This window comes from Neoarius graeffei, chromosome 22 (assembly GCF_027579695.1).
Source record: "Neoarius graeffei isolate fNeoGra1 chromosome 22, fNeoGra1.pri, whole genome shotgun sequence".
In the NCBI taxonomy this organism is placed as follows: Eukaryota; Metazoa; Chordata; class Actinopteri; order Siluriformes; family Ariidae; genus Neoarius; species Neoarius graeffei.
This window is the reverse complement of record NC_083590.1, coordinates 24,244,565-24,270,621: the sequence shown is the minus strand read 5'-3', so window position 1 is coordinate 24,270,621 and position 26,057 is coordinate 24,244,565. Positions and strand designations below refer to the sequence as shown.

At 42.3% G+C, this 26,057-nt stretch overlaps 1 protein-coding gene across 5 annotated transcripts; it reads left to right on the top strand.

The window, feature by feature from the left end:
- The first annotated feature begins 387 nt into the window (after window positions 1-387).
- On the top strand, window positions 388-26,057 carry mgat1b (alpha-1,3-mannosyl-glycoprotein 2-beta-N-acetylglucosaminyltransferase b). Of its 5 annotated transcripts, XM_060904667.1 has the most exons (4): window positions 1,298-1,345; window positions 10,496-10,701; window positions 17,992-18,884; window positions 24,072-26,057. In XM_060904667.1, the coding sequence occupies exons 3-4, from the start codon at window positions 18,033-18,035 to the stop codon at window positions 24,771-24,773; spliced, it is 1,554 nt and encodes a 517-aa protein (XP_060760650.1). In that variant the 5' UTR covers window positions 1,298-1,345; window positions 10,496-10,701; window positions 17,992-18,032; the 3' UTR covers window positions 24,774-26,057. The 5 variants fall into 5 exon arrangements, with proteins under 5 accessions (XP_060760647.1, XP_060760649.1, XP_060760648.1 ...); XM_060904664.1 differs by lacking the exons at window positions 1,298-1,345; window positions 10,496-10,701 and adding an exon at window positions 388-699; XM_060904666.1 differs by lacking the exon at window positions 10,496-10,701 and having other exon boundaries at window positions 1,267-1,345.

The following is a 26,057-nucleotide window of genomic DNA, read 5'->3' as shown; positions in this document are numbered from 1 at the left end:
GTACCCCGCCTCGGCTCCAGCTTGCCTGCGACCCTGTAGAACAGGATAAAGCGGCTAGAGATGAGATGAGACATTTTCAGCAAGGGTGCACAAACTTTTGCATGTCCTTTTTAATTCTGGGATGTAAAATGTCTTTGTATTCAGTCCATGCTTATTTGATCCCTTTATCCTGTGACAGTAGGAGTGTATAATGTGGAATAAAACAGTCAGTGCTCATGGGTTGGATGTAAGGGCATGGATTTGATAGTTATTTTCTTCCTGCTCAGTTGTTAGGGCAACATTGTTGCTAGGGGAAACTGAAGGAAGGGAGGAGCTGCACTAAGGGGCGGGGCTTGTATAAAAATGAGTCAACCCGGAAGTAGCCGGAAAGGCACTGTTCTACACATAGCGGTTTCGAATAATAATGAAGCGTCGGTGGCTCTCACCTCGAAAGAAACAAACAAACCGTGAAATGACGTTTTTAGCTGTTAAAACACTGGATATTTGGACTTATTTGGGTGCAGCAGAAATGCGTGATGAGGATAGAACCAGGAGGAACAGCTGGGGAATGATGAAGATCATCATCATCAGGAGCACCTTGGTGTTATTCTGAAGACTGACAATGTGGTGAAGAGTCAGCTGTGACATTTATCTGCTTCATCTGGATGAGAGAGAGAGAGAGAGAGAGAGACTTTCCCTGCAGCCTTGAAATGAATAAAGGTGACACACACATACACATGTGTATGACATCTGTCTACACAAATACTCTTCATTACTCTCACTGCTTATTATAATAGCAATAAAGATTAATTAAGCATCCTAATTGCACCTTTCTTCACATAATGGCACTTAATAAATAGCCCAGGTTCTGATTCTGCTGCAGCTTGCTTTTGGGTTTCTCAACACACACACACACACAGCAGGATATCCATACAGGGCCTGGTTTCTGTCCAAACCTTTTCTGCATCCCATACAACCAAGAAGTGGTTTGGTCATACATGTATAGATTTCTTTCCATTCCCAGCACCAAACCCCTTTAAGGATGTCAATGTCATATTTAATCTTAATCACTACTATGTAATTAATTACTGCTATATAAAGATGCTTTAATCCGAGGTCATTTTGACGCACAAAAAGAGCCTTCTGCATCCTTTGACCTTAGTGGTGCTGAGTAGCCTACCAGACTCATCCACGTTTACAGGAGAGGAAAGTGAGAGAAGAGGAGGGTGGAAAGGGTGAAGTTCCCTCCCCTTTCTTTCCTCCTCCCCTTCGGTGTCTTTCTTTCTTTCTTTTTCTTTCTTTCTCTCTCTGATCCGCTTCTTCTTGAAAGCAAAGACAGAGACGTGGAGCAAAGTTCGAGATCCAGGTACTTTTGCTTTCAAAATAGCTGCGCTAACTTCCTTTGTACCATCAACGTGCATGCAGCCTGGTCAGAGCAGAGCTTCATCAGGACTTCTCGTGGTCAGTCTAGTGCTTTTGCTGTCGCTCTAGAGTGACCGGCCGACAGTTTCCTGGTAACTTTTGGTGAGGATTTGTGTTTTTTTTTTGTTTTTAGTATCTCTTTCCCTTGTACAAACGCCATGTCAGGTCTGCATGTGGTTTTAATTTTTGAAAGTAGACCCAGGCTGTGTTCTGTTTGGCCGGTTGTTGGCACGAGGTGAGTGTGGGTATGGGTATGGGCTTCATTTTTCTGTCAGCTCAGTGGAAAAACCAGGGGGAAAAAATCTTCATGCTTTTACACATGTAGACTGTTAACTCTGCTGCTTCCTCTTTCACTAATAAGTGCTCACTTTAAACTGTGATGATTAAATGACGAAATAATCTTGCTAATTACTGGAGAGTTAACAGTCCATCTGACAGTCTTTAGGGCATGGAGAATACAGAAAAGCCTCCACAGACCTCTTGTTTAACAAGATCAAGTGGAGATTAGTTGCTTGGTGCATCTCTGAGATTATTGGTGTTATTATTGTAACAGGTAATTAGTTCTAATGCCTTCTTATTCACTAAATATAATTTTATGACGTACGCCTTCCTGTTACTGAACAGGTTTCGTGTGTGTTTGTTCACGGTTATCGCAATAGTGGACTTTGCACTGGTTATCAGAATGCATGCTGTCGTCATCCTGTTTGGGTGATTGGAGTTCACACACTCCAACAAGTCGAGTCATTTTGTTCTCATGGTTGAGTCCAATGAAATATTATATTAATGTAATATTACATTAATATTATAATATTAATTATTAATTATATTATAATATTAATTAATAAATATTATATTAATGTAATATTACATAAAATGTAATATTACATTACATTACATAAAATTTAGCAGACGCTCTTATCCAGACTGACGTACAATATACCCAGAGCAGTTGGGGGTTAGGTACCTTGCTCAAGGGTACTTCAGCCATTCCTGCTGGTCCAGGGAATTGAACCGGCAACCTTTTGGTCCTAAAGCTGCTTCTTTAACTGTTAGAATTTATGAACCTAATTTCATAAAATGGCGTAAGTTGTATTTCTTTCTTTAATCTCGAATTGTGTAATTTATGTCAATTTTTTTCTTTTTGGTAGTCGTCTCATACTTTCATACTACAGTGCTGCTGAACTCTGTCGAATCTGATTGGTTAAAAGATGTTGATTAATTTTCTAAAACAGCAGCTCTGGTAGGGCGGCACGGTGGTGTAGTGGTTAGCGCTGTCGCCTCACAGCAAGAAGGTCCTGGGTTCGAGCCCCGGGGCCGGCGAGGGCCTTTCTGTGTGGAGTTTGCATGTTCTCCCCGTGTCCGCGTGGGTTTCCTCCGGGTGCTCCGGTTTCCCCCACAGTCCAAAGACATGCAGGTTAGGTTAACTGGTGACTCTAAATTGAGCGTAGGTGTGAATGTGAGTGTGAATGGTTGTCTGTGTCTATGTGTCAGCCCTGTGATGACCTGGCGACTTGTCCAGGGTGTACCCCGCCTTTCGCCCGTAGTCAGCTGGGATAGGCTCCAGCTTGCCTGCGACCCTGTAGAAGGATAAAGCGGCTAGAGATAATGAGATGAGATGAGATAATGAGATGAATGAGCAGCTCTGGTAATAGTTCCAGTTGCAAGGGTTCTCGTAAAGCGCTCGTTGAAATACATTATCGTTTCTATAGTAGCAGCTCGTTCACGTGCCTTTTATATGTATATGATGTACGGATTAAAAAAGCATGTGTTTTTGAAATGGTGACACGTTTTCTTGCGAGGTGTTTGTTTGTTTGTTTGTTTAGTATTTTTGGAAGGAGTCGCCAGTGTCAGCAAGTTTTCCGACAGGGAAAAATCTTCAGGGTGGCTTTGTGGTTTCGGATAACATTATATGACAAGCTGTGGGTTTTTGTTTTGGCTTCTTATCTTAAAGAGTGCTAATAAATAATAATAATAATAATAATAATAGAGGGTGAGGAAGGCAAGACTGTTTGTTTATCGCTACTATAACAGAACCAATGACTTCCAGGAACTAACCTTCGGGGAAATTCGACAACATTAAACATGACTCAAAGGAGATAAAAAGTATTTTGTTACTTAATAAAGAATAAAAATGATAATCGTTGACACATTGCTGTGGCGTAAGGGGAATAAAACATTGCTGTTACTCAGGCAGAACTACAGCAGGAACTACGCTTCATGATATACCGTTCTGTCTTTATAACAGAATCCCCCAGCACTTTCTGTCTGAACTTCCTGTGTCATGTTGCTGTATATCAGCTGCTGATCTAATTCTGTTGTTTTTAAGTGAGTTATTGTTTTCAGGAAGCTCTCTCGGGTGTAAAACGCTGTTGGGAGTTGAACCCAGTCAGCACAGGCGCGTGAGTGACGAACTGACACTCCTGCGAGTATTGACTTTCCTGTGCAGACTGGTGACTGACACAGGGAATGAATGGACTTTGTGAAATACTTCTCAGGCACGGAGAGTGAGCAGGGGATGTTGTGCAAAGCAAACCAATTCTGCCTGAGAATGCTCTTTTCATGAAGGGTTGCTTATGTTTAAAAAAAAAAAGGGTGCTTCTTTTTTTCCCTCCAGGTACAAAGCCTTTTATATTTCTTTCAAGACAGAATTTTTACTACAAGTTTGTATTATTATTATTATTATTATTATTTTAAATGTTCATCCTTGTGTGTGTCAGTCGGACTACACGAGTAACCCAAGTGGTGACTATTTTCCATAATTTTCACATGATCTACACACTATCTGCATAAACTTCCTGTGCAGGTTTTGTCGCTGATGAAAAAGCGTCTACTCCGAGAAAGTTTATGACCCCGTAAATCCATGGGATCATGGGACGAGACGTCACGTTTCAGTTGCACGAGTCAGGACGGGGGATGGTTTCCTGAGCACTTTAAAGCCGACATGGCCGTATGCTCCACTTGTAACTAAGCTGAAGTGGAACGCGTGCTGTGTTAAAGTGTAAATCCTGTACATACACTCTCAGAAAATAAAGTACATTTATTCTCGCAACATTCACTGGATATGAGCAACTCTGATTGGCTACTGTACTACTAGGATATCAGCTCATATACCGTGAGTAGAGAAAAACAAAATGGCGGCGCGTGTTGCTGAAGCAACCGAGGACGGAATAAAAACTCGACTCGAAAACAAAACCTCAAAAAATACACACCAAAAAGCAACAAAATATATGGAATAAAAGTATTTGATGGTAGGAACGTACCTTTTTTTTTTCTTTTTTTCTTTCAAGAATTATTATTATTATTATTATTATTATTATTAGGGCGGCACGGTGGTGTAGTGGTTAGCGCTGTCGCCTCACAGCAAGAAGGTCCGGGTTCGAGCCCCGTGGCTGGCGAGGGCCTTTCTGTGCGGAGTTTGCATGTTCTCCCCGTGTCCGCGTGGGTTTCCTCCGGGTGCTCCGGTTTCCCCCACAGTCCAAAGACATGCAGGTTAGGTTAACTGGTGACTCTAAATTGAGCGTAGGTGTGAATGTGAGTGTGAATGGTTGTCTGTGTCTATGTGTCAGCCCTGTGATGACCTGGCGACTTGTCCAGGGTGTACCCCGCCTTTCGCCCATAGTCAGCTGGGATAGGCTCCAGCTTGCCTGCGACCCTGTAGAAGGATAAAGCGGCTAGAGATAATGAGATGAGATGAGAAGTAACCTTTATTTGTCCCATGCACACTTCAAGCACAGTGAAATTCATCCTCTGCATTTAACCCATCTGAAGCAGTGAACAGCCACACCGGAACGCCTGGGGAGCAGTCAGGGGTTAAGTACCTTGCTCAAGGGCACTTCAGCCCAAGGCCACCCCATGTTAACCTAACTTCATGTCTTTGGACTGTAGGGGAAACCGGAGCACCCGGAGGAAACCCACGCTGACATGGGGAGAACATGCAAACTCCACACAGAAAGGCCCTCGCCGGCCACGAGGCTCGAACCCGGAACCTTCTTGCTGTGAGGCGACCTTGCTAACCACTACACCACCGTGCCACCATTGTACCTTTAGGGGTACAATGGCTTGTCACTGACGCAGTACCCTCTACGGTACTTATTTGTACCCTTTATATACAGCTTGGGAACATAAATGGCCCTAAAAAGGTACACATCGCTACCTTGAAATCTAATAATGAGCCATAAAGGGTATAGACTCCTACTGTACCCCTGTTTCTAACAGTATATGTCCAGAATGCCAATCCTATGATCCTTAACCAATCGAATCCTGAATGTGGTTTTGCTCTCCACCCCCAGCTCCTTCCCTTTGTCATACACTCCATCATACCGAGAGTCAGGAATGGAATTCATGATTCAACGAAAATATTTTGTTCACTCCATGCTTTGTTCCATATCCTGCTATGATACGCTCACATTCCATCTCTATCACGATGAACAGCGAGTGTGGGTGTATTTGAAACGATACTCTAATCTATTTGATTCTTTTCTCCTTTTTTTTTTCAAAAACAGAACTCTGAAATTTTTTCCCCGTAATTAACTAAGAGAATATAAGTATCAGAAGCGTCTTGGTCAGATTCAGTTTCTCTGACAGAAAGAAGACCAGTTAATGCGCTCGGTTTATTTAATATGTTATCGATTCTATATTTATTGATACAGGGACGTGTATGGCGTGTAGAACACGTTACATACACGTCCCCCTCTCCGCCAGTACCATACCTCAGACTCCTGACCCGTTCTGCCCCTCCATGCAAACTCTACACAGAATGGCCCTCGCCGGCCGCTGGGCTCAAACCCAGAACCTTCTTGCTGTGAGACGACAGAGCTAACCACTACACCACCCCGACTTTTTCAGCATTTGTGCTACAGTAGCTCTTCTGTGGGATTGGACCATATGAGCTAGCCTTCGTGCACAATGCGAATCATTGAGCCTTCGACACCCATGACCCTGTCGCCGGTTCACTGGTTGTCCTTAGTCTGCCCCCCCCAGTTGTTTACCTGATTTGCACATTTTCATGCCTCCGCCACCTTAAGGTGCAGGAGGCATTATGTTTTCGGGTTGTCCATCTGTCCGTCCGTCCCGAAACCTTGTGAACACGATATCTCAAAGGCTAATGAAAGGAATTTCACCAAACTTTCACCATTTGGGGACAAACAACATGAACTGATTAGATTTTGAGGTTAAAAGGTCTAAGGTCGAGGTCACTCTGAGGTCAAATGTCTGTCCGAAAACCTTGTGAACACGATATCTCAAAGGCTAATGAAAGGAATTTCACCAAACTTTCACCATTTGTGTGCTTTGGGACAAAGATGAACTGATTAGATTTTGAGATCAAAAGGTCTAAGGTCAAGGTCACTGTGAGGTCAAATGTCTGTCCGAAAACCTTGTGAACACACTATCTCCAAGGCTGATACAAGTAATTTCACCAAACTTTCACCATTTGTGCACTTGGGGACAAAGATAAACTGATTAGATTTTGAGGTTAAAAGGTCACAGGTCAAGATTACTGTGAGGTCAAATGTCCATCCCCAAATCACAACTTAATAAGGCGTGTGGTCTACCAGGCGGAGGCATCCCCATTGACGCCGGCGTCGAGTTCTATCTAGTTTAAAATTTTATCTTGTTTTTTTTTTTACCTAATCTGCACAATTGTTTATTTATTTTATCTTATTTTTATCTTGTTTACTTAATTCTTATTTCTTAATATCTTAGAATAGAGCATTTTTATGTAGCTCCTTTATTAGAATAGACTGTCTGTCTTTATTTAGCATTTATTTATTGAGCTCCTGGACTCCAAGCCAAATTCCTTGTAGTTGCAACAATTACTTGGCAATAAAGCTTTTTCTGATTCTGATTCTGACATAATCTACGACTAATAATAAACAAAAAATAGAAAAAAAACATTGTTGATACGGTGAAATTTTCTGTTAGGAGTTTCTTTTTTGTTAATTTAACTCAACTGTATGGAAGGAGTCTCCAGTGTCAGGTCTTTGTAAAGCTGTACGTTTACGTTCCAGATCAGAATCGTAGGTCAGGTGGACTTTTTCAACTTGGGTTAGAATTTTTAACCCAGTTCGGAATTTGCGGCTTGTATTAGAGAGACTTGCTGTATCTAGGGTTAGGATTTGGGAAGCCTGATGACGTAATAAGACTGGACTCATTAATAAATTCCACTCCTTCCATTGCAGTCATTGCTGGTCTCGTGGTTAAGGTGTTGGGTTAAGAATCAGAAGGCTTCGTGGTCAAATCCCAGTTAAGTAGGTAAAAAGTATGAAAAAGACATGTCAGTCTACCAGATTTCCATCCCAGATGCTCAGATTATGGATTTTGCGTTCTACCTGCTGCATTACACTACCAAGCCTTCGTATGCAGGAAATACAAACCAAAGTGAAACTGGACCAAAGGAACTTTCTGTAAATCTGACATGAAATCACACGCACGCAACCCAAAATGGTCCATTTTCCAGGCGCTGACTACACATGATCCAGAACCTTGTGAATCCATCAGGAGACAATCTCCACTGTAGATTGTTGGCCAATTTCCAGATTTGTTGAGCAACAGAAGCACAAAATGCTGCTCGGAAGGTCAAGAAAACACGTGGTGCACTTTTAGCGCCGCCAAGCAAACGTTGCACGAAAACTGCGCTCGCGTGATCGGCGCATTTTCACTACAAATCAAAATGCCATTCGTTGATTTTTATGGCAGAAAGAAGATCTATACTTGTCTCAGTCGTGGATGATGTTAAAAGTGGTAAATGTGTCCCGTAGGGGCGCTATTGAGGCGATTATTTGTTGATAGTTACTGAATCAGCCAGCGAAAACGGTGCAAAATATTGCACGCTTTTCAACTCCATTTCTACGCATTCTGTAAACAGAGCATCTGGTATTTTAAAAAAATAATAATAATCCCGTGGCACGATATGTATGAAAAAAATGCTCATTAGGTAGGTAGACAGACAAGAGGAAATACTTGGTAGGTGTAGACAGGAAGTGGATGGAAGAAAGCGAGACAAAAGAAGTGATGGAACATTTCTCAAAAGGGATTTTAGATAATCCAAAATTTTACCTAGGTTGGAAATTTTGAACTAGGTTAAACATTTTAACCCATGTTCTCGTCTCGTCGTCTTCCGCTTATCCGGGACCGGGTCGCGGAGGCAGCAGTCTAAGCATGGAAGCCCAAACTTCCCTTTCCCCAGACACCTCGGCCAGCTCCTCGGGAAGAACACCGAGGCGTTCCCAGGCCAGCCGAGAGACATAGTCCCTCCAGCATGTCCTGGGTCTTCCCCGGGGCCTCCTCCCGGGGGGACATGCCTGGAACACCTCCCCAGCATCCAGGAGGCATCCGAAAAAGATGCCCGAGCCACCTCAGCTGATTCCTCTCGATGTGGAGGAGCAGCGGCTCTACTCCGAGCTCCTCCTGAGTGACTGTGCTTCTCACCCTATCTCTAAGGGAGCGCCCAGCCACCCTGCGAAGGAAACTCATTTCGGCCGCTTGTATCCGCAATCTTGTTCTTTCGGTCGTTACCCAAAGCTCATGACCATAGGTGAGAGTCGGAACGTAGATCGACCGGTAAATTGAGAGCTTCGCCTTTTGGCTCAGCTCCTTCTTGACCACGACGGACCGGTAAAGCGACCACATCACTGCGGAGGCTGCACCGATCCGCCTGTCGATCTCACGCTCCATCCTTCCCTCACTCGTGAACAAGATCCCGAGATACTTAAACTCCTCCACTTGAGGCAGGACTTCTCCACCAACCTGGAGAGGGCAAGCCACCCTTTTCCGGTCGAGAACCATGGCCTCGGACTTGGAGGTGCTGATTCTCATCCCAGCCGCTTCACACTCGACTGCAAACCGCCCCAGTGCATGCTGAAGGTCCTGGTTTGAAGAAGCCAACAGGACAACATCATCCGCCCATCATTAACCTATGTTCAAAAAAAAAAATCAGCTTGATTGAAATTTTTTTTGACCTGTAACATTTACATTTTCCACTGTGGGAAAGTTGTCATGATGTTTTCTTTCTTTGAGGTTTTTTGGTAACAGGTTACTGTTTAGGATTTTTTCTTTATAGCTACACTACCGTTCAAAAGTTTGGGGTCACTTTGAAATGTCCTTATTTTTGAAAGAAAAGCACTGTTCTTTTCAATGAAGATCACTTTAAACTAATCAGAAATCCACTCTATACATTGCTAATGTGGTAAATGACTATTCTAGCTGCAAATGTCTGGTTTTTGGTGCAATATCTCCATAGGTGTATAGAGGCCCATTTCCAGCAACTATCACACCAGTGTTCTTTTTTTTTGGGGGGGGGCTTTTTTCATCTTTATTGGATAGGACAGTGTAGAGACAGGACAGGAAATGAGTGGGAGAGAGAGACGGGGAGGGATTGGGAAATGACCTCAGGTCGGACTCGAACCCAGGTCCCCGGATTTATGGTACGGCGCCTTAGCCACCTGAGCCACGACGCCCCCCACTCCAGTGTTCTAATGGTACAATGTGTTTGCTCATTGCCTCAGAAGGCTAATGGATGATTAGAAAACCCTTGTACAATCATGTTAGCACAGCTGAAAACAGTTGAGCTCTTTAGAGAAGCTATAAAACTGACCTTCCTTTGAGCAGATTGAGTTTCTGGAGCATCACATTTGTGGGGTCGATTAAATGCTCAAAATGGCCAGAAAAATGTCTCGACTAGATTTTCTATTCATTTTACAACTTATGGTGGGAAATAAAAGTGGGACTTTTCATGGAAAACACAAAATTGTCTGGGTGACCCCAAACTTTTGAACGGTAGTGTATAATAGCAAAAGTGAGAACAGGAACTAATGTATTTCGCAGGTATTCCACATCATTTAGTGTAACCGTAAATGGATAAAAAGTACGACTTGTTCTTTATTAAATAGTAATCATTTGCAAATAGCCTGTGGTGTAAGAGGAATAACGCACGTGCTGTTATTGGAAAATACATTAATCAACTTCTGGGTGGGAACAGAACAGAACAGAACAGTAACCACCAGGTTGTTGATTTTCCTCCAAGAAGAGCGCACACATACACACACCCTTCAAACATACATCTCCGACATTACCTGCCACTGTTCTCTGTTTTCAGAACGAACAAAGCACACAACCTCGATTCATGGCACTATAGAGAACAGGGTGTGTCTCTTCCTTCACGCCTGACCATTAAATCGTCTCGCCCCAGCACTTCTGAGTTCATAAGAGCACTGCTGACGTTTGCTTTTATACAAGATTCATACCTTCCTTTTTCAGCCTGAAAACTGTGGGTCGAAAGGAAATGTTGGGCAAGAACTACGGGTATGTCTGTCCTACTTACTGAAAAATAGACTAACCTTCATTAAACTCTGCTTATAAAGATTTTTATGTTCGAAATGCCGTATACAGTCCTCATCTACTGCTGCTGTTTTAGCAGCTCTTTCTTTTTTTAGGTCTAGGTGTAAGTAAAGCCTCAGCGCTGGCTGTCAGTATTATTCTAATATAATCTAAAATAAAATCCTAATACTAGAACTAGAAGATGTTTCTGTGATGCATGAGATGATAAGGGATGTGTGTGCTATCAAACTGTCATCCGTACAGTAGCGCTGCGTGAAAAAAAGGGGGCCGTTTTGAGTTCAATGATGTATTTATTTCATGTCTGCGAAAAAGCAAATTATTCAACACTGAGACGGGAGAAAGAGAAAATGAGCAAGAGTAGCAAAATTGAGTATGAATCAGAACGCAAATGTTGTTAGTCAGCCGTGTAAAAATGTTATGAAGCAATATTGCGATACTCACGATATCTCGGAGCAGTACTGGGTTGTTCTTCGGTCACGGAATTGCATTCACAGCAATATGTCGTAACTTTTTTTAGTTGCAGTACTCAAGATAATGGTATTAAATTAAAATTTCACACTGTATGGGGTATCTTTTGACACTAAGAAGGCACAGAAAAATTGGCTATGTTTAAGTCCAGACGTGGACAGTAATGAAGTACGTTTACTTGAGTACTGTACTTAAGTGCACTTTTTGAGTATTTGTACTTTACTTGAGTTTTTTTTTTTTTTTTTGAAACTTAAGACTTCACTACTATGCATTTGAAAGACAAATATCGTACTTTTCACTCCACTACATTTCTATCAAGGTCCTCGTTACTATGAAGCGGTTTTGAAAGTGGATGTTTTTTCTTTTCTTTTCTAAAACGTGATGGTTTTTTCCCAGGTGACACTGAGACAGCCGATCAGTAATCACTAGGGTCACGTCATGTCCATAGACTGGATAAAATCAAGTTCAATTATTTCTCCGCAGCATTATTTGAACTCGATCAGTTGATGGCCGAATGGAAGCAGGTGGTTCTTCTGGCGAATACTTGCATCCATGGCCCATGAACCCATGTTTCAGTTTTCTGAAAGGATTAAAGATTCGTTTCATTTTAATCGTTTGTTTTGTTTGCCTAAAACGAACCACATCACGGCCTACAAAAACTCGCCGTCCAACCTGCGGAAGCATATTGATCTATATAAACGTTTTATTCCAAGAGAAAGCTTGTAATGAAGTTGTCTGTGCTTTTAGAGCTAGCGATAACGTTGCAATAGCTATGCAGTCTGGTTAGTCACATGACTTTCTATGGATTTGCCCACCAAGTTGCCATCGCCTTGTCCACGGCTAACGTTAGCACATAGCTAGTTAACTTGGACACTGTTAGTTAGCGTGTAAAAACGGAGTTACGCTAACATGAATAACGTTAACTTATCTGAAGTCCTTTCAGAAATATGTTTTAGCATAATCTTGCCAAATAAGCAGAATGTAGAAATCTGTGTTTAAAGGTGTTTATTCTACAGGTTCTATAAGCGAGTCGGTAAATCCAGTCAGTTGCTTCAGAGGCGTTAGGTTTTGTAAGCGTTGTGGCAATAATACAACAATGCGGTGAAGAAAATGTACTTCTAATACTTAAGTATTTTTAAAAGCAAGTACTTCAGTACTTTAACTGAGTCAGTAACGGATTTACGTCAGAAAAAAACTGAACTTTTATTTCTGAAAATTCAAAATTTCTCTGAAGCGACATTGCTATAATTAGGGTGATGATTTTTAAATATGGTTTTCAGTACATTTTGCCTTGGATTCCGTACTTTATCACTGAGCTGACAAGTTAGGGCAGTGTTAATAATTTCATAATTCTGGCCTCTCTGCTGAAGAATTGCTCTCCTAATAGTAGTAGTAGTAGTGGTGGTAGTAGTAATAATAATACCACCCCGATTCCAAAAAAGTTGGGACAAATTACAAATTGTAAATAAAAACGGAATGCAATGATGTGGAAGTTTCAAGATTCCATATTTTATTCAGAATAGAACATAGATGACATATCAAATGTTTAAACTGAGAAAATGTATCATTTAAAGAGAAAAATTAGGTGATTTTAAATTTCATGACAACAACACATCTCAAAAAAGTTGGGACAAGGCCATGTTTCCCACTGTGAGACATCCCCTTTTCTCTTGACAACAGTCTGTAAACGTCTGGGGACTGAGGAGACAAGTTGCTCAAGTTTAGGGATAGGAATGTTAACCCATTCTTGTCTAATGTAGGATTCTAGTTGCTCAACTGTCTTAGGTCTTTTTTGTCGTATCTTCCATTTTATGATGCGCCAAATGTTTTCTGTGGGTGAAAGATCTGGACTGCAGGCTGGCCAGTTCAGTACCCGGACCCTTCTTCTATGCAGCCATGATACTGTAATTGATGCAGTATGTGGTTTGGCATTGTCATGTTGGAAAATGCAAGGTCTTCCCTGAAAGAGACGTCGTCTGGATGGGAGCATATGTTGCTCTAGAACCTGGATATACCTTTCAGCATTGATAGTGTCTTTCCAGATGTGTAAGCTGCCCATGCCACACGCACTAATGCAACCCCATACCATCAGAGATGCAGGCTTCTGAACCGAGCGCTGATAACAACTTGGGTCGTCCTTCTCCTCTTTAGTCCGAATGACACGGCGTCCCTGATTTCCATAAAGAACTTCAAATTTTGATTCGTCTGACCACAGAACAGTTTTCCACTTTGCCACAGTCCATTTTAAATGAGCCTTGGCCCAGAGAAGACGTCTGCGCTTCTGGGTCATGTTTAGATACGGCTTCTTCTTTGAACTATAGAGTTTTAGCTGGCAATGGCGGATGGCACGGTGAATTGTGTTCACAGATAATGTTCTCTGGAAATGTTCCTGAGCCCATTTTGTGATTTCCAATACAGAAGCATGCCTGTATGTGATGCAGTGCCGTCTAAGGGCCCGAAGATCACGGGCACCCAGTATGGTTTTCCGGCCTTGACCCTTACGCACAGAGATTCTTCCAGATTCTCTGAATCTTTTGATGATATTATGCACTGTAGATGATGATATGTTCAAACTCTTTGCAATTTTACACTGTCGAACTCCTTTCTGATATTGCTCCACTATTTGTCGGCGCAGAATTAGGGGGATTGGTGATCCTCTTCCCATCTTTACTTCTGAGAGCCGCTGCCACTCCAAGATGCTCTTTTTATACCCAGTCATGTTAATGACCTATTGCCAATTGACCTAATGAGTTGCAATTTGGTCCTCCAGCTGTTCCTTTTTTGTCCCTTTAACTTTTCCAGCCTCTTATTGCCCCTGTCCCAACTTTTTTGAGATGTGTTGCTGTCATGAAATTTCAAATGAGCCAATATTTGGCATGAAATTTCAAAATGTCTCACTTTCGACATTTGATATGAGTGATTCCACGCTTATGGGTACTGAAATGGGGACATGAACTTATTCACCTAAAACCATTTCTTTTTTTACCATCAGGTCACAAAACATGTAATCTTTAATGAATGATATGTTAAAAGATAACTTTAATTTTCTGAGATGTAATAAAAACATATTTATATGCCAAAGTCAAGCCTATGAGTTCCAAAATGATGTCTGTTACATTACTTCTGTTACGATTGTCCATCTCGCGTCTGTTACAAATTAATTACAATCTAGCTATATACCATGTTAATCTTATTGAAAGAATGTGTATGTTTATTCTACTACACATGTTTATTAATTATATTTGCTAAAACATCACCTTCCTATGTTTCAAAAAGTAATTCTACATTGTTAAAATTGAGAATCTATATGTCCACAACACTTCTGTTACGTTCTGACTTTGGCATATAAATATGTTTTTATTACATCTCAGAAAATTAAAGTTATCTTTTAACATATTATTCATTAAAGATTACATGTTTTGTGACCTGATGGTAAAAAAAGAAATGGTTTTAGGTGAATTTTAAAAAATAAGTTCATGTCCCCATTTCAGTACCCATAAGCATGGAATCACTCATATGTTGTCTTTGTTCTATTGTGAATACAATATCAGTTTTTGAGATTTGGAAATTATTGCATTCCGTTTTTATTTACAATTTGTACTTTGTCCCAACTTTTTTGGAATTGGGGTTGTAATAAATGGTGGTAGTGGTTAGCACTGTCGCCTCACAGCAAGAAGGTTCTGGGTTCGAGCCCAGCAGCCAACGAGGGCCTTTCTGTGCGGAGTTTGCATGTTCTCCCCGTGTCCGTGTGGGTTTCCTCCGGGTGCTCCGGTTTCCCCCACAGTCCAAAGACATGCAGGTTAGGCTAATTGGTGGCTCTAAATTGACCGTAAGTGTGAATGTGAGTGTGAATGGTTGTCTGTGTCTACAGTGGTGCTTGAAAGTTTGTGAACCCTTTAGAATTTTCTATATTTCTGCATAAATATGACCTAAAACATCATCAGATTTTCACACAAGTCCTAAAAGTAGATAAAGAGAACCCAGTTAAACAAACGAGACAAAAATATTATACTTGGTCATTTATTTATTGAGGAAAATGATCCAATATTACATATCTGTGAGTGGCAAAAGTATGTGAACCTCTAGGATTAGCAGTTAATTTGAAGGTGGAATTAGAGTCAGGTGTTTTCAATCAATGGCATGACAATCAGGTGTGAGTGGGCACCCTGTTTTATTTAAAGAACAGGGATCTATCAAAGTCTGATCTTCACAACACATGTTTGTGGAAGTGTATCATGGCATGAACAAAGGAGATTTCTGAGGACCTCAGAAAAAGCGTTGTTGATGCTCATCAGGCTGGAAAAGGTTACAAAACCATCTCTAAAGAGTTTGGACTCCACCCATCCACAGTCAGATAGATTGTGTACAAATGAAGGAAATTCAGGACCATTCTTACATTCCCCAGGAGTGGTCAACCAACAAAGATCACTCCAAGAGCAAGGCGTGTAATAGTCGGCGAGGTCACAAAGGACCCCAGGGTAACTTCTAAGCAACTGAAGGCCTCTCTCAAATTGGTTAAGGTTAATGTTCATGAGTCTACCATCAGGAGAACACTGAACAAAAATGGTGTGCATGGCAGGGTTGCAAGGAGAAAGCCACTGCTCTCCAAAAAGAACATTGCTGCTCATCTGCAGTTTGCTAAAGATCACGTGGACAAGCCAGAAGGCTATTGGAAAAATCTTTTGTGGACGGATGAGACCAAAATAGAACTTTTTGGTTTAAATGAGAAGCGTTATGTTTGGAGAAAGGAAACCACTGCATTCCAGCATAAGAACCTTATCCCATCTGTGAAACATGGTGGTGGTAGTATCATGGTTTGGGTCTGTTTTGCTGCATCTGGGCCAGGACGGCTTGCCATCATTGATGGAACAATGAATTCTGAATTATACCAGTGAATTCTAAAGGAAAATGTCAGGACATCTGTCCATGAACTGAATCTCAAGAGAAGGTGGGTCATGCAGCAAGACAATGACCCTAAGCACACAAGTCGTTCTACCAGAGAATGGTTAAAGAAGAATAAAGTTAATGTTTTGGAATGGCCAAGTCAAAGTCCTGACCTTAATCCAATGGAAATGTTGTGGAAGGACCTGAAGCGAGCAGCTCATGTGAGGAAACCCACCAACATCCCAGAGTTGAAGCTGTTCTGTATGGAGGAATGGGCTAAAATTCCTCCAAGCCGGTGTGCAGGACTGATCAACAGTTACTGGAAACGTTTAGTTGCAGTTATTGCTGCACAAGGGGGTCACACCAGATACTGAAAGCAAAGGTTCACATACTTTTGCCACTCACAGATATGTAATATTGGATCACTTTCCTCAATAAATAAATAACCAAGTATAATATTTTTGTCTGAGTTATTTAACTGGGTTCTCTTTATCTACTTTTAGGACTTGTGTGAAAATCTGATGATGTTTTAGGTTATATTTATGCAGAAATGTAGAAAATTCTAAAGGTTTCACAAACTTTCAAGCACCACTGTATGTGTCAGCCCTGTGATGACCTGGCGACTTGTCCAGGGTGTACCCTGCCTTTCGCCTGTAGTCAGCTGGGATAGGCTCCAGCTTGCCTGCGACCCTGAACAGGATAAGCGGTTAAGGATAATGGATGGATGAATAATAATAATAATAATAATTGATCTTGCATTCCAGGTGATTCCAGGGTCCACGAGCAGGAACTTGAGAAAATAGAGAAATATCAAGATCTCAGGAAAGAAATAGCTAGACTTTGGCAAATATTAGAGGTAATGGTCATCCCATTGGTAGTAGGTGCGCTTGGTTGTGTAACGATTGACGTCAGCAAATGAATAGAAACGCTTGGAATTAAAATGGCACCATCGGTGTTACAGAAGACAACGCTGCTTGGAACAGTAAGGATACGGAGAGTAAGTGTGCTTCAGACCTGATCGTGGTGAAAGAATGAACACCCAGGACCCTTGGTCATTTGTTATGACCCACTCCTTGGCGAAAACTGCCAAAGATCAGCCTGTGAAGAGGAAATAATAATAAAATAATAATAAAATCTCAGCATCTTTTTGAAAGATTTATGTCTGCTAAAGGTGAATGCCTCTTTTAGACCTGGAGATCTTCTTCACCTCTGTTTGGATGTGGAGTTTAGTCTTTTTTGTCTTTTGTGCTGCTGAATATATAACCAGCATGAAGGAGACTGAAGTAGATCATCCAAGTTAGATAAAACGTACCTGGACGTAACCAGAATTCCATGGAGGTTTATCAGCATGTTCAGAAGCTAACTGAGACGTGCACATGCACAGCTTCTGACTTGAAATTTGTGATAAGCGTTGTGTTCAATAGATCTTATTTTTACCCAGACGTTCCTACTATGGGATTCAGTCAGTTGCTTTACAATGCCGCCACATTCTCTGAGCAATAGTTGAAGATTCACTTTTCACTTTTACCTTCTGTCTTTTGTTTTGTTTTGTTTTGTTTTTCAGACTGCAGGCAGGCAGGCAGATAGCCTTTCACATCTTCCCTGACCTTCACTATTCATTATTACTCCCAGGCTTCCTTTTGTTTTCATTCAAAATCCTCCCTTTTTCACGTCTCGGTAGTTTAGCCCAAGCCACCTTTCTTTCTTCTAGAAGAAAGTGTCAAGTGTATCCTTGAGACATATATTCTCTAAGGGTAGACTGCTGAGAAAACTTGCCTTAACCCTTTATAAAGTTTTGGTGTTGCTTACGATGAGTAGAAAACATGTTCTTTTAGTCACCTGTGATTAGACTTGGTGGGTTTGGACTTTTTTTTTAATTGTTGACCTTTTATCTTCCTCTAGCTTTCTCCTCGCTTCGGTCTCTCCTTTGGTGCCACTGGGCCATGGTTCGTAAGAAAGGCTCCCTTATCTTATGCGGAGCGGTTCTGTTCGTCGCCTGGAATGCCTTGCTGCTTCTGTTTCTCTGGGGAAGGCCGCCCATCGGTCGACTCGGAGACGGAGGTGGAGCCGAACCAGGCGCAGGAGAGGAATGGCAAGCTGGAAAAGGGAAGCGAGGTGGAGCCAGCGGACTGGCGGGCGAAGTAATCCGATTGGCAGAAGAGGTAGAATCGGAATTGGAGACTCAAAAGAAACTCCTGAAACAGATACAGAGCCACAGATCATTGTGGGAACAGAGTAAAGACTTGAGGAAAAAAGAGGCTGAGGACGCAAGGGACAAAAAAGATCAATATAAAGAACCTCAGCAGTCGCCCCAGTTACCTACCTTGGTGGGAAATGAAATTATAAAAAACAATCCGGTTCCTGTTGTCACAAACCCTCCTCCAGACACAAAGCAGGACAAGGAGTCGGACAGTGACAAACTGTTGGACAAAAATAACGTGGCCCTTCCAGATCGTAGTCCTCAAACTGTCATCCCGATCTTGGTCATCGCTTGCGACAGGGTTACGGTGAAAAGAAGTTTGGACAAGCTGATACAGTACCGGCCTTCAGTTGAGCTTTATCCGATCATTGTGAGTCAGGACTGCGGTCACTCCGATACGGCCCACGTCATCGGCTCCTATGGCAGTCAGGTGACCCATATCAGCCAACCAGATCTCTCCAATATTCCTGTACGGCCCGATCACAGGAAGTTCCAGGGTTACTATAAGATCGCCAGACACTACCGTTGGGCCCTGAACCAAGTGTTTAACACGTTCGGTTACTCCACTGTGGTCATCGTGGAAGACGACTTGGAGGTAAGAACACACGCCTGATCATAAGACATGCAACGTGCTTAATCTAATCTAATCTAATCTAATAGGTCTGGAGATTGTGATGGGCTTTGAACTTGTTCTGCCATTGAACTAATTTTAGAGTTAACAGCAGTGCATTGAACAACTCCAGCTACCTGAACAGTAGCATTATCTGGAAGTGCTTTTTTTTTCCCCCCTTTATAAATTTATATGAAAGAAGGATGAAAGAGACTGTCAGTGTTGAAGGATCTGCTTTTATCTGTTTCTCAAGTAGCTCTTTTCAAACCATCTCAGCACAGACTCGCTCATTATAAAGTCAGATTTGCACCTGAGAAGCAAATAAGGATCTTGTCACTGAACTTGAGTTCACGAAAGGCCTCCACAACATACCAGCAAACCGTATTACTGAAGGAAGGAATTAAAACATTTTTCGCCTGATTAATTCAACTTCTAATGCTGTACTCGGGGAAAATTAAAAAAAAAAATGGATTGATTAAAAAAACAATGAGCGTGTGATTCTTGATTTAGAATCAGTATAAAAGTATCACTCCAAATGGTTAGCTTTTTGCCAACAATTAGTTGTCCTGCTGCACTTTGTCAGTCTTGATTTTCTTCATGGTTTTTTATTTATTTATTATTTTTTTGCAACACAGGCTCCCCGGATAAACTGGATTGCTCAGTAATGGCCTGATTACAATAAAGACATACGTTGTGACACAATCGCATAGCGTATTGTCAAGCATTCATTGTTTAGGTTTGAACAAAAGCAGGAAAAACCCATCTATCTTGTATAGACTTTAGATATTTGACACCAGAGCTGATTCATACTGAGATTGAACTCCTTACAGGCCAGTTTTGGAGCTGTGTAGTGTTTTTTTTTTTTTTTTTCCAAGCAAGCAGGATTGAAATTTTCAAAACTATAGTTTAATGTGAAAATTTGTATTACAAATTTGTACAAAATTCATTTTATACCTTCTGATTAATTTGCTTACTTTACAGATCAGCGCACAAATGCGCTTGTGCGTGTTGTAATCTTTATTTATTTATGTAGGTATTTGACGTAACAGTTGACTTTTTGTTTAAATCCAAGAACGACTTAAGACTTGAATTAAGAATCTTTAATTTGCAAAATTTCTCATTTGGACAAGTCAGGGCTGGGTTTTCTGATAATGTTGTACTTTAGGGATAAAGAACGGGTTTAGAGACGCTCTTAAGCAACGAACGTTGTCTCTGTATGTGGTTTTTCCCAACTCACTCATACGAAGGAGTCTTAAGAGCAACTTCACGCGCTGCAAAGACGCTCTTAGTATTCTCGCTAAAGGCATGAGTAGCTGCTAGATCCAGTCGGTGAGGTCACATGGTGCTCGTTTTTAACCAGAAACTAATGAAATATAAAGTGCTTAAAGTATGTTAATATATTGTATCGTCCAGTGTTGTAGCCGGGTCACTAAATCTCAAGTCCGAGTCCAGTCTCGAGTCCCCAGTGTTCAAGTCTGAGTCAAGTTCAAGTCATGAAAGAAAATTTCGAGTCGAGTCCGAGAACAAGACCCCATCCGCACCATTTGACGGTGGCTGTTGCTGCCTTTATGTGAAAGCGTCTCTGCTACGGTGTCGGACTAACGTTCCTGCTCGACCGCCACATTTTAGTTAACAGGCTACAGATAAAAAGCTTGTTCATTGCTCAGCAAGTCCCGCCTACTATCAACAGGGCAAATAACATGAGAGAGGGTCAACACTAGCGAGTTCATCGCTCAGCAAGCCCCGCTATCAACAGGGCAATGAACATGGCGTGTCACTTCCTTCTCTGGGTGGAGTCTTACCAAATGACGATTGAAGTTCAGGGTTGTCCCCGTCGTCTCCTCGATAGTTCTTCTACATATGGAACACAGAACAGTGCATTTTTTTCCACTGTATGAGAAGTCTGTATAAGCAAAGCGGGCAATCCTAGGGGCGTCTCTCCAGCCATTTTAGCGCCATTTGGCTGACCGCTTCTCAGACTGCAGTCCAGATGGCCAAGAGCGTCAGTACAGCCATGAGGTGCTCAACATTGAGAAAGAGCGGCTCCAGTTCCTCAGAGACCTGCATGACCAAAGGGAGCGGCACCATTAAGAGCGGCTGGGCCTTAAACGGGCAAAACTAGACCTGCTTTCTAGACGAGTGGCGCTTTGGAGTGGATTTGCTGGAGTGCAGTCATGATTATTTCAACTGTTCTCCACAGTGCCAAGTCGGCAAGGTTTTTTGTCCTTATACAACGTTTCAGCAATTTTGCAGCAATTTGTCTCATTTATGACACTAGATAATCGCTTCCCTAATGGAGTTAAATTTGATTAAAATGTGGCGATATCAATGTGACATTACGACATTTAATTTAATACACATAATTCCATAACATATTGAAATATAGTCATAATGCTATGCGTATATTTATTTAATAATTAACTCAATGTACTTGCAATGTACAAGGAAAAGAATTGAATATAGGCAACAGATTCAACACCAGTTTCCACCTACTGATTGTCCAAGTTCCTCAGGGGCGCATGTGCATTCTGTGTTTTCGGCGGCAAGCGAGGTCTTAAAGACGTTCTTTGCTGTGAAAGAGTGATCCAGGTCCATCATAACTTAAGAGTGAACTTTGGCTATGATGGTGTTCGGGAAAACGACGTTAGGTTAAAGATGGTTCTTAAGAGGCAGCTAAAGACGCTCTTAGTGTTAAGAGGCTTTCAGGAAACCCACCCCTGATCTGTATTTTCACGTTCTTTGCTGTGAAAGAGTGATCCAGGTCCATTGTAACTTAAGAGTGAACTTTGGCTGTGATGGTGTTCAGGAAAACGATGTTAGTTTAAAGATGGTTCTTAAGAAGCAGTTAAAGGTGCTCTTAGTGTTAAGACGTTCTTTGCTGTGAAAGAGTGATCCAGGTCCATCGTAACTTAAGGCCAAGTTTACATTAGACCGTATCTGTCTCGTTTTCTTCGCGGATGCACTGTCCGTTTACATTAAACCGCCGGGAAACGGGAATCTGCCAGGGTCCACGTATTCAATCCAGATCATGTCTGGTCCGGTGCTGTGTAAACATTGAGAATACGCGGATAGCTGTGCTGAGCTCTAGCTGGCGTCATCATTGGACAACGTCACTGTGACATCCACCTTCCTGATTCGCTGGCGTTGGTCATGTGACGCGACTGCTGAAAAACGGCGCGGACTTCCACCTTGTATCACCTTTCATTAAAGAGTATAAAAGTATGAAAATACTGCAAATACTGATGCAAATACTGCCCATTGTGTAGTTATGATTGTCTTTAGGCTTGCCATCCTTCTACTTGCAAGTGGTAAGTGACGCGCATGCCCGACATGCACTGAGATCACACACACAGCGGCTCAGTCCCGAATCACTGCTCATGCGCTTCACTCGCGCGCTCTGTGAGCTGCGCAGGGCCGGAGTGCGCACCCTCCAGAGGGCACTCGCTGTTCAGGGCAGAGTGATTTGGAGCGCAGGATGCCTGCGGAGCCGAGCGTATCCGTGTATTGGTGTTGCTGTGTGCACGCGAATCGTGTATTGGCGTTGCTGTGTGCACGCTAATCGTTTTAAAAACGTTAATCTGATGATCCGCTGATACGGTCTAATGTAAACCCCACCTAAGAGTGAACTTTGGCTATGATGGTGTTCGGGAAAACGACGACAGGTTAAAGATGGTTCTTAAGAGGCGGTTAAAGGTGGGGTTTACATTAGACCGTATCAGCGGATCATCAGATTAACGTTTTTAAAACGATTAGTGTGCACACAGCAACGCCAATACATGATTCACGTGCACACAGCAACGCCAATACACGGATATGCTCGGCTCCGCAGGCATCCTGCGCTCCAAATCACTCCGCCCTGAACAGCGAGTGCCCTCTGGAGGGTGCGCACTCCGGCCCTGCGCAGCTCACAGAGCACGCGAGTGAAGTGCACGAGCAGTGATTCGGGACTGAGCCGCTGTGTGTGTGATCTCAGTGCATGTCGGGCATGCACGTCACTTACCACTTGCAAGTGGAAGGATGGCAAGCCTAAAGACAATCATAACTACACAATGGGCAGTATTTGCATCAGTATTTGCAGTATTTTCATACTTTTATACTCTTTAATGAAAGGTGATACAAGGTGGAAGTCCGCGCCGTTTTTCAGCAGTCGCGTCACATGACCAACGCCAGCGAATCAGGAAGGTGGATGTCACAGTGACGTTGTCCAATGACGACGCCAGCTAGAGCTCAGCACAGCGTATCCGCGTATTCTCAATGTTTACACAGCACCGGACCAGACACGATCTGGATTGAATACGTGGACCCTGGCGGATTCCCGTTTCCCGGCGTTTCCAGGCGTTTTAATGTAAACGGACAGTGCATCCACGAAGAAAACGAGACAGATAAGGTCTAATGTAAACTTGGCCAAAGACGCTCTTAGTATTAAGAGGCTTTCAGGAAACCCACCCCTGATCTGTATTTTCACATTCTTTGCTGTGAAAGAGTAATCCAGGTCCATCGTAACTTAAGAGTGAACTTTGGCTGTGATGGTGTTCAGGAAAACGATGTTGGGTTAAAGATGGCTCTTAAGAGGCAGTTAAAGATGCTCTTAGTGTTAAGAGACTTTCAGGAAACCCACCCCTGATCTGTATTTGTCAGTAAATCTAGATTAACATACTGTATGTTACTTGAAAATTAATGCATCCCAAATAAAGCATGAGTGTTCTTTAATGCGACTGTAATGATGGTGGTAATCTCCAGCGTACGCACTTCACTGAACTGATTCCTCCTCGTGCACCGCAGTGCTGCAAGGCCGGACGCAGTGGATTGAGTTTTGTATTGTAATGCAGTCACATGGTCCGCATAAACACCAAGGCAGTGAAATTGGCTGCGAGTGCGACCTATCACAAACGACTAGTTCTTAATCTCTCTTTCTATATTCTGCTGACAGCTGGAATTCCAGTCTCTTCCCACAGATTAATCCAGTGATCAGTTCACTGTGCTAAACACTGAAGCCAGAATGGTTCTGCACCGTTAGGTATCCCAAAGACACAACATGTTTCTGCTCCAAACCCAAATATCATTATTTGGAGCTTTCTACCAATTTGAAATGATGAAGTCAAAACCACCCGATCCTGAGTTTGAGAAATCTTGTCTTTCCAAATCTTAACGACACTTATGTTGCTTTTGTAGGTGGCACCGGATTTTTTTGAGTACTTCCGTGCTCTCCACCCGATCCTGCTCTCTGACCCGACGCTGTGGTGCATCTCAGCCTGGAACGATAATGGCCGTGACGGACTGGTGGACCCGGGCAAGCCTGACCTCCTCTACCGGACAGATTTCTTCCCAGGTCTGGGATGGATGCTGTTGAAGGAGGTTTGGGCAGAGCTGGAGCCCAAGTGGCCCAAAGCATTCTGGGATGACTGGATGCGTCAACCAGAGCAAAGGAAAGAGCGTTCCTGTATTCGGCCAGAGATCTCCAGGACTATAACATTCGGCCGGAAAGGAGTCAGTCTGGGTCAATTTTTTGATCAGTACCTGCGCTACATCAAACTCAACACTGAATTTGTGCCTTTCGCTAAACGAGATTTGTCTTATTTGGTCAGGGAGCACTATGATGAAGACTTTGATAAAGAAGTCTACAGTGCACCCTTGGTGAAAGTAGAGGAGCTGCAGCAGGGGGGCAGTTTGCAGGGTTCGGGTCCGTTCAGGGTCCAGTACTCAAGCAGAGACAGTTTCAAGGTGTTAGCCCGGAATTTGGGAGTGATGGACGACTTAAAGTCTGGCGTTCCACGCGCCGGTTACAGGGGCGTGGTCAGCTTTCGTTCTCGTGGTCGAAGGATTTATTTGGCACCCCCTGAGGGCTGGACGAAATACGACACAAGCTGGAGCTGAAGGGTATCCTATGGACTTGAGAAACGGAACCATGCGAGAGGACATGGTCGTCCTCTTAAACCAAAGAAAACATGCATGGTCGAGATGGGAATGCATGGATAAAATGTGAGCTATTTTATGAAGGAAGGCAGCTTCGATGATTTACCTGGCATTCACACTAGCAAGCGACAAAACCTTGTAAGATCGCTTCAGGTTTTTCACTTGTGGTTGTGTGTCACGTCTGCTGCATCATCACCTCCGGGTGCGCACTGGTTGAGGGTTTTTTGTTTTGTTTTGTTTTCAATACTACTGTTATAAGATATAGTAGTCTTTTTTCTACGCCAAAGGCTGCCGAAAGGGAACTAACCACCGTTCCGAAACTAGTGTGAAAATAGTGATTCTCACAAGACCATTGGAGTTGACTAGAGCCAGCCATTTGCGTTAGTCTTGTCAGTGCACTGTGCCTCATTTGCGTAGACTTGAGAATATCAAATTCAAATGCCACAGATCGTGGCGTCATGTCATGCAGCTTGCATCGAAAACGAATATTTGCCTGTTGCTTTGTCACTTGCTAGTGTGAACATTTGTTTAGGGTTAAACACCTGGTTGTACTAGGAACAACAACAAAAGTCAATTCCTCATGCACATACCGTAATCGTATTCGGAGAAGACCTAATGTGAAAAGTATTACCTTTTAACATGACCATGAAGGCTTGACATTATTCACTGCTAAATTGTATATTCTCTGAGTGACTATCATAAAAGATCTCTCACTCGGTGACCCAGTGAGAGTTGTTTTCAGTGAATTACTGATGTTCTAATGAAGTTCCTGACTTATAAATGAAGTTATAATTGTCGTCTAAGTTGACTGAAACATTCAGGAAGAAAAAAAAAGAAAGATTTGACACACCTTTTAAAGGAGCACTACTTTGGCGAAGTTCCCATATGTGAAGCACCAAAACCTTTGTTGAAGCACTTGAACACTTCTTCGTTCTCTATAATTTGGGAGCATTTTCAATACAATACATTTAGTTAAAGATGCTTGAAATGTTGGGTTTGTTCCAAAACCAGTGACCACAGAGAGTTTGCTTTACACGTCATGTCAGTGTGGTCATCATCAGTGGATCCAAGTAGACTGGACAAGAGGACGAATCTAATCTAATTAAAAAAAAATAATGAAATACTGTATTTGCAGGTGATTGTGGGAAGATTTGATATGTTCGAATGTCTGTATGACAAAATATAAAACCACTGCCTGATGTGTTTATAAATTTACTACATTGATAATAAATGACTATTTTAATA